The sequence below is a fragment of the Diceros bicornis genome, chromosome 26 (genome assembly GCF_020826845.1).
Source record: "Diceros bicornis minor isolate mBicDic1 chromosome 26, mDicBic1.mat.cur, whole genome shotgun sequence".
Taxonomy (NCBI): domain Eukaryota; kingdom Metazoa; phylum Chordata; class Mammalia; order Perissodactyla; family Rhinocerotidae; genus Diceros; species Diceros bicornis.
This window is the reverse complement of record NC_080765.1, coordinates 43579690-43591843: the sequence shown is the minus strand read 5'-3', so window position 1 is coordinate 43591843 and position 12154 is coordinate 43579690. Positions and strand designations below refer to the sequence as shown.

General features: G+C 56.3%; 1 protein-coding gene across 5 annotated transcripts; it reads left to right on the top strand.

Annotated features, from left to right (window-relative positions):
• The first annotated feature begins 65 nt into the window (after positions 1–65).
• On the top strand, positions 66–11718 carry ALG1 (ALG1 chitobiosyldiphosphodolichol beta-mannosyltransferase). Of its 5 annotated transcripts, XM_058570102.1 has the most exons (13): positions 66–273; positions 1485–1562; positions 1667–1770; positions 2831–2979; positions 4445–4534; positions 4881–4991; positions 5758–5879; positions 6067–6105; positions 6422–6481; positions 7231–7341; positions 9111–9225; positions 10086–10161; positions 11562–11718. In XM_058570102.1, exons 1-13 carry the CDS (start codon positions 66–68, stop codon positions 11691–11693), a joined length of 1395 nt encoding a protein of 464 aa, XP_058426085.1. In that variant the 3' UTR covers positions 11694–11718. The 5 variants fall into 5 exon arrangements, with proteins under 5 accessions (XP_058426085.1, XP_058426088.1, XP_058426086.1 ...); XM_058570105.1 differs by lacking the exons at positions 66–273; positions 1667–1770 and having other exon boundaries at positions 1510–1562; XM_058570103.1 differs by lacking the exons at positions 66–273; positions 1485–1562 and having other exon boundaries at positions 1725–1786.
• Positions 11719–12154: the final 436 nt, after the last annotated feature.

Sequence of the window (12154 nt, the reverse complement as noted above, 5' to 3'; positions counted from 1 at the left end):
GCGGCTGCGCACAGCGCGCCCGGCCCGCGGGAGCGCGGCCACGTGACCGCTGCCGGCCCGCCAAGATGGCGGCCTCCTGCGTGGCCTTGGTGACCCTGTCCCTCTGCCTGCCACTGCTGCTGCTGGTCGCGTGGAAGCGCTGGCGGCGGGGGCGCGCGGCCCGGCACGTGGTGGTCGTGGTGCTGGGCGACGTGGGCCGCAGCCCCCGCATGCAGTACCACGCGCTGTCGTTGGCCAAGCGCGGCTTCTCCGTGACCCTCCTGGGGTTCTGCAGTGAGTGCCCGGGGGTCTGGGAGGGAGGCTGCTGTCTCAGCCTTTGACCCTCGGCTTTGACCGCCCCAGGGGGGCCGAGGGGGGTGCGCCCGTTTTCTCTCTCCTCCCTGGAGCAGCTCTCTGAGATTGGATGAGTCGGGCTCTGGTCTGGACAGCTGTTGCTAGGTTTCAGCGCGGCCTCTGCAGGGCGGGTCTCTAGGAACAGCTGTTGTTAATGGAGCGCTTTCCTTTATGGTAGGGCTGTGCTAAGCTAGGTGAACTCGTTACAGAGTCTCACTTAATCCTCCTGGTAAGTGGAAAGGCGGACTGGAACCCAGGTGCGTGTGACTCCAGGACCAGTGCTGGTAACCACATCTCCGTGGGGCTACTGTCCTCAGGCTGAGCGGACAACTTGTCTCCTCGCCATTCCTCACCCTCAGTGCAGAGCTCCGCGGGCAGATGTTTCAGTTGCCCGGCACGTCCAGCTTTTTCCCTCAGTGTACAGGGGCGGGCGTGTCTGCCCCTCCATCTTCCTCCGTGTTGACATTTTTAGAGGGTCGCTCAACCCGGTATCAGGGAAAAGTGGAAGTAGCACTGGTTGCCGCTGGTCCCTGTTTGGAGTCTGCTGTCCCAGGGTGAGGGAGAGGAGTGGGACTTCCTGGGAGTCTCTGTGTGGTGGGATAATTCCACCATCCAGGGAATCTAGATCACTTTGAGTACCTATTATGTGCCAGGTATTGTGTTAAGTAAATATAGGTGGAAAAGATTTGGGCCCTCCCTGTGTGGGCAGTCCAGTGGAATCTGGACAAGAACTGGCCTCATTCTCTGTTCTGGCTACTGAGGAACAGAGAGAGGTCTGGAAAAGTCTTATTCTCCGAAGTTCTCTACTGTTCAGCCTGAGCTGGGGTATCATCTGACGTTAAATTAGATTGCCTGTTCAGTACATTAAAGGGGAGATTCTGGGGCCGGCCCGGTGGTGCAAGCGGTTAAGTGCAAGTGGTTAACTGCGAGCGCTCTGCTGCGGCGGCCCGGGCTTCACTGGTTCGGATCCCGGGCACGCACCGACGCACCGCTTGTCAAGCCGTGCTGTGGCGGCGTCCCATATAAAGTAGAGGAGGATGAGCACGGATGTTAGCCCAGGGCCAGTCTTCTTCAGCAAAAGAGGAGGAGCGGCATGGATGTTAGCTCCGGGCTGGTTTTCCTCAAAAAAAAAAAAAGGACATTCTTTTCAGACTCCAGGCCCCATGAAGAGCTCTTGCAGAGCGACAGAATTCAGATTGTGAGTTTGACAGAACTTCAGAGACTTGCAGGTAGGATGCAGTGAACTCCGGGTTCCTTTGAATCTCTGTGTGTGTGTGTAATGTGTAAATTGGCAAGAATTCCTCTGGTAGTGAGGCTGTTGTTTGCCTTGCAGTCGGGCCCCACGTTCTCCGGTATGGAGTCAAAGTCGTATTCCAGGCAGTGCACTTGCTGTGGAAGTTGATGTGCAGGGAGCCGGCAGCCTACGTCTTTCTCCAGGTCTATTTCTCCCTCTGTGAGAACCACTGTTAACTTTTCTTTACTTTCCAGCCTTTTAAAAATGCACAGATTGGTAAATAAATTGTATATTTGTGAGTGTGTATATATGAACTTTTAAAAACATGAGTAGGAGCTTATAGTAGATGTCCAGTCTATGTATGGTACCCATCCGTTCTCTTTTCTCTGTCATTATAGACAGTGTCTTACATGGTACTTAGTACATATCTAAGTGTGTTATATGTATTAACTCGTTTAATTCCTCACAGCAATCCTAAGAAGTAGGTTCTTGTATTGCCTACATTTTAGAGAAGGGAAAACCTAGGCCCAGAGAGGTTCTGTAAGTTGGCCCTTGTCACACAGCTAGGAAGTGCTGGAGTCAGGATTTGAACCACATAGTCTGGCTCTGGAGTGACGCTCTTAACTCTTCCTCTCAGTGCTTTTTCACAGGTAGAAGCACCCTCTTTTAGTTGGCTGCATTGCGTTCCAATACGTGATTTACCCAACGTATTTATGCAGTCTCATCTTGTTGGATACTCAGATTCTTCTTGTTTTTTCACCTTCACAGATAGTGTGGTGAACAGCATCAGTGAACATAGGTTTTTTGCAGCTTCTTTCTTAGGATAAATTCCCGTGGGTGGAAGTGCTTGGTCAGAGCTCAGGCACTTGTTCAGTGTTGTAGTGTCTACTAGAGAGTCCCAGAGTAGGGCTGGGCGCATTTATCCCCCCACGGGGCTGCCTCTTCCCCCTCATCCTCACCACCACTGGCTGTTGTTACACGTTTCAGAGTTTGCATTCTGATAGGTGAGAAATTCACCTCCTTGTTCCATTTTTTGTCTCCTTGATTATTGATGATCTCTGACTTTTCAGGTTGGTCAATTTTGTTTTATGACCTTTTATACGTTTTTTGGTGAGGAAGAGGGTCTTTCTTCTGCTTATTGATTATCAAGAGCTCTGTAGAGATAACCAACTCTTTGCCATGTACGTTGCAACTGTTTTTGCTCAGTTTATTGTCGACCGTAGTCTGGGTTTCCTCCTCTTCATTCGAGTCTCTCTCTCCCAGAACCCCCCAGGCCTGCCTGCCATTGCCGTCTGCTGGTTTGTGTGCTGTCTCTATGGGAGCAAGCTCGTCATCGACTGGCACAACTACGGCTACTCCATCATGGGTCTGGCTCACGGCCCCAGCCACTGCCTTGTTCTGCTGGCCAAGTGGTGAGGGTCTGGGAAGAGGGTGTGCGTTGTCCCCAAATGTGGTAAGAAGAAGGGCCAGCGCCGAGACTCGGGGAAGCTGGTTGCCCATGTGCCCTGTGGGGTCAGGGCAAGGCTGGGCTGATGCTGGTTATAAGTGACAGGAAGAGGCCTAAGCAAAGGAGGGCGTTCATTGGCCCATGGGACTCAAAAGTCCAGAGAAATGGCTGACTTGGAGCTTCGGAACCCCCCTCAGCTCTCCCCACACTCCCTCCTGGAAGATGTTTTTCGGGTTCTGGGAGCTCCCCTCGCTCTCATCGCCACCCCATCAGGCTCAGGGGAGACAGCGAGCCTCTCTGATTGGCTCGTGCTCCCCTGCCATCCTCTGACCCCCACTGAGGCGGAGGGGCTGCCATGCCCTGGTCTCGGGCTTGGGAGAAGTGCTCCACTGTGAGAGCTGGGGTTCCGGGTGCACCCAGACCAGATCCCCGAGTTAAAACTGGGGGCTGCTGCTGGCAAGTGGGGACACTGGCCACAGTCTGCTGCCCCTGGGGAAACGGAGAGGGAAGAAGGGCCCGCGGGAGGAGGTGGACCTGGGGCAGGAAGAGTCGGTTGTGTTCTGAGCCTGAGGATATAACATCTGCCTCAGTGTGGACCTGCAGTCTCAAGCCATGGGCTGTGGCCTTTCCCGACAGCTCATTCATCAACGCTGGTAACAGTGGCAGCGGCAGCAGCAAGCATTGAGCGCTTGCTGCATGCCAGGCCTCAGGCCAAGCCCTGTATCCCTCCAGTCCACACCGCCTCCAGTGAGGCTATCCTGTGATGACTCCCGTTTACAAGCCAGGAAGCCGAGGCTGAGAGCCACTATGCCACTTGCCCGAGAGCTAGTAAGTGTGAGGACCAGAATTGAGCCCCAGGCTGTCCACCTCCGGTGCTTTCTCTGCATCCTGAGTGGGAACAGGCCACGAAACACCAACAGCGTTCAGTAACCTCGAGTCGCTCGTTCCCCTTCCTGTTCTCTTTCAATCCCGCCCTGTCATCAGGGCTCAAGTCGCAGTTTGCAGCTAGTCAGCCATGAAGGCCTCTCTGACATCTGCTCACCTCCCCATGCAAGGCCTGGAGAGCAGGCCTCTGTGGGCAGTAGCGCGGTGTGGCGAAGACTGAATAACGAGGCCTTTGTTGTTTTCCTTCTTGTTATGGCAAGAGAGACTGGACTTTCCCTTGCGTGGTGATATATGGTTTCCTTTTAAAGTAATGTATTTAAGCTGAAAGTCAACCTGTCTTAAAGAAGGGTGTGAAGGAAGTGATAGTGCAGGTGGAACTCAGTGCAGACTCTGGGAAGGTGCCTCGCCAGACACCTGAGTTGGGAGCCCCCAGCTCTGCAGCCCCTTCCATATCAGGAGGTGTCCTGTCACACGGCGGCGGTGGTGGTGGCGGTGGTGGTGGTGAGGCCCAGGGCTCCGGGCTGACCAGCGCTGTGTCTTTTCAGGTACGAGAAGCTCTGCGGGCGCCTCTCCCACCTGAACTTGTGTGTGACGAACGCAATGCGGGAAGACCTGGCAGAGAACTGGGGCATCAAGTAGGGGCCTGGGGAGGCGAGGGGGCCCGGCACGGTTGGTTGCAGCTGCAGTGCCTCCTGTGTCCTATTGAGGAGGCATCTAGAAATAGCCAGGGCCTGGGAGATGGTTACTGGTTCTGGGAAGAGGAGGGAGGAGGAGGAGGCCGGAGTTTCTTTCCCAGCCAGCCAGCCCAGAATTGGTCTTAGAACATCTCTCTGTGTTTCCCCAAGTCATTCTAACGCTTCTTATTTTCATTGTCTGAGACCCGGATTCCCTAAGTGCCCTTCTTTGTCTGGATCCTCCAGGGTCTCGTATTCCTTAGGCCTTTCTCAGGCCCTCCCTTGAGCCCCAATGATCTCATTGCAGAGCCGTGACTGTCTACGACAAGCCAGCATCTTTCTTTAAAGAGACGCCCTTGGACCTGCAACACCAGCTCTTTATGAAGCTGGGTCGCACCTACTCTGTGTTCAGGGCCCGGTAGGTCTCCCGTCTTCAGTCCTCAGCTGCCTTCTCTCCTCCTCCCTGCTGTCCTGGCCTCTCCTCTGTCTCCTCCCTGCAGACCTGGGAACCCACTAATCCAGGGCTTGGCAGACTATGGCCGCAGGCCTGCTGCTTGTGTTTGTAAGTCAAGTTTTGTTGGAAGGCAGCACGTTCATTCATGTACTTACCGTCTATGGCTGCCTCTGCGCTACAGCAGCAGAGCTGAGTTTCGCAACAGAGACCCGGGGCTCTCCAAAGCCTAAAGTATTTACTCTCTGGCCCTTTAAGGAAACGTTTGCTCTGTGCTGGGCTGTGGGCACCCTTACTCTCTGCCGGCGGGTTCCTGACCCCGTGGTGGGCCATGGACGTGTGTGCTCTCTGGGCCGTGTCGCTGGGCTGAGATGCCCTTTGTGCGGCTCTTCACACCCCGTCGCCTGCTCCTCAGTAACCTGGGAGCCAGCTGGAGGGGTAGCACGGTGTCCGCACCCTAAGTTGATAAGAACAGTCAGCCCCATGAAGGCAGGGCTGCGTCGGTCTTGTCTGCCGTTGTGACCTCAGCGCTTGGCAACAAATAAATATGGATCAAGAAAGAAATCGAGGCACGTGTCTGTGCCCTGGCCTTGGGTGGCAGCTCGGCCTGGTGGCTCTGACGTGGCTGCACTCTGATCTTTGGGAGCCTGGCGGCCTCGCTGGCAGGAGTCGGCTGTCTGGGGCTGCGGGCCTGCTCCCTGGCACCTCACGGGCCCTGTCTCTGCTCCTTCAGCTCCGAACCCTCGGACGCGGCCACGGAGAGGTCGGCCTTCACGGAGCGGGCTGCGCGGAGCGGCGAGGTGACGCATCTTGGCGGGCGGCCGGCCCTGCTGGTCAGCAGCACGAGCTGGACAGGTGTCGGGACCTCCTGGGCCCTCGGCGCTCTGCCGAGCACCTGGCTGAGCCTGCCTTCCCCGCCCCCTGTCAGGCCTGCGCCCCACACGCATTTGGGGCCGTGGGGCCCCATGAGAGGGGAGGGCGTCGAGCTGGGAGGGGAGACATCTAGAAACTGGCCGTGACACCCCGTTCTCTTCTCTCGCAGAGGATGAAGACTTCTCCGTCTTGCTGGCGGCGTTAGAAAGTAGGTGTGTGGCTGTGACCAGGAGCTGGCTTGTGGGGGCGGTTGAGCTGCGAGGGGCTCGCCTGGCCTCACCTGGCGTCCTCCGCGCTGTGCTCCTGCCCCTAGGGCCACCGGCTGGGCTGGCCTGAGGGCACGGGTGGTGGAGGTGGCGGCTCTGAGTCCCCATTTGGGTCATTGAGTGACCAGGCCCTAGATCTGAAGTGCTGCCTCCAGGAGAGTGACCTCGTGGTTGGGACGGTGCCCCTCCCCTTCCCCTCCCCACCCCCATGCATCTGACTAGATGTTCCTGGTTCTCATTTATTTATTTTTTAAACAGAGTTTGAACAGCTGATCCTGGGTGGAGAGAGCCTGCCTTCTCTGGTCTGTGTGATAACAGGTACCGCCTGGGACCACCGTGTTCCTGTAGAAATGGGGGCAGTAGAGGGGAGGAGGGCACCCGCCTTCACTGTGTGTCTTCCCCATGTCAGGCACACGACGTTCCTTGTCTCCTTAATCCTCCCCACAGCTCTCTGACGTAGGGTTTTCTACACCAGCTTGACAGAGGGGGAAACTGAGGTTCAGACGGGCCTCACGGCAGGACATGGAGTCTAGATTTGACTCTTGGAGAGTACGACCTCAGGGACACTGAGCTGTCCACTTCTGCAGTGGTTCCCCAGCATCTTTTTTTTTTTTAAACAACAGTTCACTGTCCGATGTAAAATTGCTTCCAGAATAGCCAGGGGGAGGGAGAGAAGCAGGAGAGCTGTGGCTGCGGGAGGGGGGGCCTGGGCCGGCTGCCTGCCTTGCACCTCCTCTCCTCCTGGTCCCTGGGCTCCCAGGGGCGGCAGGAACTGACTGCACCCGCCATGCCCCCTGGGGCGCTTGGCGGGGCATGGGGCCGTGGCTCTGGTGCCAGGCCACCTTCCCAGCCTGAGGCCCGCGGTGCAGGTTGCCAGGGGAAGGGCTGTGGGCTCAGTGGTCAGGGTGTGTACCCCTGGGGAGTTGTTTCTGGAAGGGCCTGGACGGGTGCCTGATTAGAGCGGAGTGTGGCTTTTGCGCACGCCCTCATAGGGGCTTCTCAGGCCTGGGGCAGTTGGACGGGGCCAGAGATGGGCCCCGTGCAGTGATGCTGATTTTCTCTGCAAGGCAAAGGGCCTCTGAAGGAGTATTACGGCCGCCTCATCAGCCAGAAGCGTTTCCGGCACATCCAGGTCTGTACCCCGTGGCTGGAGGCTGAGGACTACCCCCTGCTTCTAGGTAAGAGAGTCCGGCCGAGGCCTGCAGGGAGCGGGCTGCATTGTCCTAAGATGGGGGGGTACAGAGTTTTCCTGAGAAGGGCCAGATAGTAAAGATTTTACCGGCCTGTCACATTCTTTGTTTTTAGAATCCTTTAAAAATTAAAAGCCGTTCTCAGCTCAAGGCCTGTACACACACAGGCTTCAGGCTGCGCTGGGTCCTGTGTTGGGCCCTTCTCCAGGGGCACCTGGGGAGGGAGAGGCCGCCTCCAGGAACCTGTTGGAGGAACTCTTGGCTGACCTCTGGAAGAGGCCCTTTCCTGGTGAGCCAGCTCCTCCCTGTCTGGGGGGCCCGGGAGCTGTTTGTCAAGGGATTCTGAGAGGTTGCACCCTCTTAGCCTCCATGCCCTCCATTCAGTCGTGCTCTTCTGTTCCTGGCAGAAGGGCTGGGCAGGGCTTGAGTTGGGGCCCACTGTTACCCCAGTCCGGCAGGTGCAGAGAGGCCGCCCCTCCCCTCGTCTCCTCCCGTCTTCGTTACTCGGGGAGGCGGCGTAGGCTTCGTGCTGGGGAGTCTCGGAGGCCACCTCTTCCGGCAGCCGGTGAGCAGTTGGGCCGAGAGCCGAGGCCGGGGGAGTTTCCAGCCAGTGTTTGGGGATGTGAGGTGGTTTATTTGGCTGTATTTTCACAGTGACGGCTAGTTTTGTGTTGGGTCTGCTGTGAGTTCTTTTTCTATTATTGTGATAAAATATATATAAAAAAATTTGTGATTTTTACCATTTTTCCATTTTTAAGTATATTTACAACTCAGTGGCATTAATTACATTCACAGTGTTGAGCAGTCATCACCGCTATTTCCAAGACAGTTTCATCATCTCAAGCAGAAACTCTCAAGCCATTAAGCAATAATTGCTATAGGTTCTTTTATTTATTTATGTATATTTTTTTTGTGAGGAAGATCAGCCCTGAGCTAACATCCATGCTAATGCTCCTCTTTTTGCTGAGGAAGACCGGCTCTGAGCTAACATCTATTGCCAATCCTCCTCCTTTTTTCTCCTCAAAGCCCCAGTAGATAGTTGTATGTCATAGCTGCACATCCTTCTAGTTGCTGTATGTGGGACGCGGCCTCAGCATGGCCGGAGAAGTGGTGCATCGGTGCGCGCCCAGGATCCGAACCCGGGGCTGCCAGTAGCGGAGTGCGCGCACTTAACCGCTAAGCCACGGGGCCGGCCCTGCTATAGGTTCTTTTAAAATAAATTGTGGTTAAGTAGAAAAAGGGAGTCAGTTTTTTTTTTTTTCTGAGGAAGATCAGCCCTGAGCTAACATCCGTTGCCAATCCTCCTCTTTTGTGCTGAGGAAGACTGGCCCTGGGCTAACATCCCTGCCCATCTTCCTCTACTTTATATGGGACGCCGCCACAGCATGGCTTGACGGGCAGTGCGTCGGTGCGCGCCCGGGATCCGAACCTGCGAACCCCAGGCCGCCGAAGCGCAGTGCATGCACTTAACCGCTACACCACCCGGCCGACCCCGGGAGTCAGTTTAAATAAAAATATTAGTGACAGGCAGGTGGTTTTCAGAGGGGCAGAGTGGCAGGAGTGGCAGTTGGGAAGCCCTGCCCTGTCCCGGCCCCGCGCCAGGCTGCTTGGCTGACTCTGGCCAGTTCTGTGTGGGGTTGGGGGTGTTATTATCCACAGTCCACTCCCCAGCGGGACGTTGCCCCGCAGTCCTGTCGGGATTTGTGTCCACGGGGCGCATGGCCAGCGCTCTGACGGCGCCTCGCCCTCCCCTGCAGGGTCGGCGGACCTGGGCGTGTGCCTGCACAAGTCCTCCAGCGGCCTGGACCTGCCCATGAAGGTGGTGGACATGTTCGGGTGCTGCCTGCCCGTGTGCGCCGTCAACTTCCGCTGGTAGGAGCAGGACGCGAATCTTCCCGGAGTTCGCTTCTCAGATCAGCAGCTGAGGGGAGCCAGCACAGTCAGGATTGCCCGGGGAAGGCCCTGGAAGGGTGCTGCCTCCCTATCCGTGCAGCAGGCCAGGTTCCTGTGGGAGGGCTGCGTCTCACCAAGGAGTCTGCTTCCACTAGAGCTCACGTTGAATAAAAAATACAGGTCGTCAGTGCTCTGCCCAGGGGCGTGTGCTCCCAGGACAGAATATGGCTGGAATTGCCGGCACGGTGTACGTGATTCTATTTCTCTTCTCTGTCCCGTTTGTCTGTGCTCATATAGTTGGATTCAGATCAGTTAAATGAGCGTAACTCTCTGTCTCCACTCTTCCTGGCAAAGACAGGCGTTTGGAAAGGGCAGTGTTGGAAGAGGTTCTAGAAACAGTAGCCCCGCTCAGCTGGTGAGCCAGCCTCTGAATGGGACATACAGATGAATGGGATGTTAGGCCCCGAGTTCTGGGCATGTTGGAATCGACCCCCTGGTTACCCAGAAAAGTCCCCCTTAATGTGCCGAGCCCACCTCCCGTGGGGCTGCCTTTGTTTCTGCTGTGGAATTTAGGAAAAAACGCAGACCTCATTGAACACGTTCTCACTGAAAAGAGCATTCAGCAGAAAAGGTGCAAGTTGGTTTGAATTTTTAATGTGTACCCTTCCAGGTCTTTTCTATTCAGACGCCAAATCTAAGAGCAGATCCGTTGAAACCAGACTGACTGCTCCTGACCCCAGCTTAGCCTGCTAGTGGGGTTGGGGCGGGGCCCGGGTGGGCACCACGGGGTTCCGGTTTCTTCTCCAGGCAGCTCTCAGGCCTCCCGCGATTCTCTGTAGCTTACACGAGCTGGTGAAACACGAGGAAAACGGCCTGGTCTTCGAGGACTCGGAGGAACTGGCGGCTCAGCTGCAGGTAGCCCCGTCCGCCCCCTCACCAGGGCTTGGAGGGTTTTGGAGGCTGGCACCGGCCCCCGCTTGTGGATTCCTTGTTCCTGCAGCTGGCCGGCCTGTGCTGGATCTGGATGGAAAGCTGAGGGAGGGAGCAGTGGTCTCAGAGGCTGGGCATCAGTGGGCTCAGGGGAATTAGGGCAGGCCCCGTGTGCCCTCTGGGTTCATGGATCTTCCACCACAGAGATGATGCTGGAGGCGGGTGGCCCACGCGTGCCATGTAGGGAGTGACTGGATTTGAGAAGGGAGGGTGAGGAGTGAAGGGAGCTTCCTGGACCAGCCTTTTGAGATGGGTGGGAGTCTTCAAAGGATGCTTATTTCTTGTTACACAAAGTAATACATCATCATTCTTGACAATTGAGACCAGAGGCGGCAAAATTTCTGGAAAGGCCCGGATAGGAAATATTTTAGGCTTTGCCATAGTATTTGTCAGAACTACTTAGCTCTGTCCGGGGCCGTCCCGGTGGTGTAGTGGTTAAGTTCGCGTGCTCTGCTTCGGTGGCCCAGGGTTCGCAGGTTCGGATCCCGGGTGCAGACCTACTCACTGCTCATCTAAGCCCTGCTGTGGCGGCGTCCCGCATATAAAATAGCGGAAGATTGGCACAGATGTTAGCTTAGGGCCAATCTTCCTCGCTAAAAAAAAAATAAAAACAAAAAAACACTACTCACCTCTGTTGTAACATGAAAGCAGCCACAGACAATCTGTGAAGGAAAGGGTCTGGCTGTGTTCCAGTAAAACTTTATTTACAGAGACAGGTGGAGGGCCACATTTGGCTCTAGTTTGCAGACCTCTGACTTAGTTCAGCAAAGCTGGAAAGAACACAGACATCACATAGTTCCCAGCATGTGGGTCAGATGGTGCTGGGCAGAGGCTGAGGGGCTGGTGCTGGTGGAGGGAACAGCGCGGCAGAGGCGGGGGGGGGGGGGGGGGGGTGCTGCTGCAGGGCAGGGCGTGTGGACGGTGTGGATGGTGAACACTGCAGCTTGGCTGCAGTGTCAAGTAGGAGCAGAGTAGATGAGGCATGGTGGGGCGGGAGGGCTCTCCTGTGCCTGGTGAGGGAGGGGGCTTGCTGGGTCGGGGATACTGGGGTCAGAGCTGGGTTTGAGAATGAGAATGGTTAGTTAGCCAGGCCTGGTGTGGAGGCGGGGCCAGAGCAGGGAGGTCCGCTGGAGGCTCCAGGACGCTGGAGGTGGTTCCTGAAGTGCTGCGATGGATGGGAGGGTTTCAGTAGAATCACTGGCATGCCTCCCATGTTTGGGGTGGGGCAGGAGTCCAGGCTGCTGGGAGGGAGGGGGGACAGCTCCCGGGTGGGACCTGCGGTGGGGGCGGGTTGCGGTAGGTTCTTGTCTTTATTTTTCTTCTAGATGCTTTTCTCCAAGTTTCCTGATCCTGCTGGCAAACTAAGCCAGTTCCGGAAGAACCTCCGGGAGTCAGAGCAGCTTCACTGGGATGAGAGCTGGAGGCAGACGGTGCTCCCTTTGGTCACGGACACGTGACCCCTTGGGCCAAAGACTGAAACACCCCCCTGAGTGTGTCCTTGTGCTGGATGTCGTGAGGAGATAGACCTTCCTGCTGACGGCCACCCCTCCCTGCCTCCTCTCCTTCCTCCCCCGAAGCCTGGCCCATCCCCCTCTTCCCCCTGCCCCGTCCCTGGGCAAACTCTGCAGAGCAGTGCCTCCCAGTGGATGGCAGCGGAAAGGACACAGCGGGTGCCACCTGTGGAATGAGTTTTTTTTTTTTTTTTTAACAACCAGGAGTTTGTGGCCCAGGAACCGGGTTCAGCCTGGGGTCTTCTTTGGAGGTTGGGAGTCACTTCCCACTTTTCTTCTGTTCTGTGAGCCCCCCCCCCCAGTGTATTACTGTTCTGTTATTTGCTTGTGATGTCTTCGACATCTGTTCCTCGCTGTTTTTGTCTCCTGCTGTCTGCCCTTCCCGGCATCTGCCCTCCCCCGTCCCT

Bases quoted from the DNA above. Each gene is read 5' to 3' on its own strand.
- ALG1 (XM_058570102.1), top strand. From the start codon at position 66: ATGGCGGCCTCCTGCGTGGCCTTGGTGACCCTGTCCCTCTGCCTGCCA. The intron at 4,992-5,757 runs GTAGGTCTCCCG...CTGCTCCTTCAG, and splicing joins TACTCTGTGTTCAGGGCCCG to CTCCGAACCCTCGGACGCGG. The intron at 7,342-9,110 runs GTAAGAGAGTCC...CCTCCCCTGCAG, and splicing joins GGACTACCCCCTGCTTCTAG to GGTCGGCGGACCTGGGCGTG.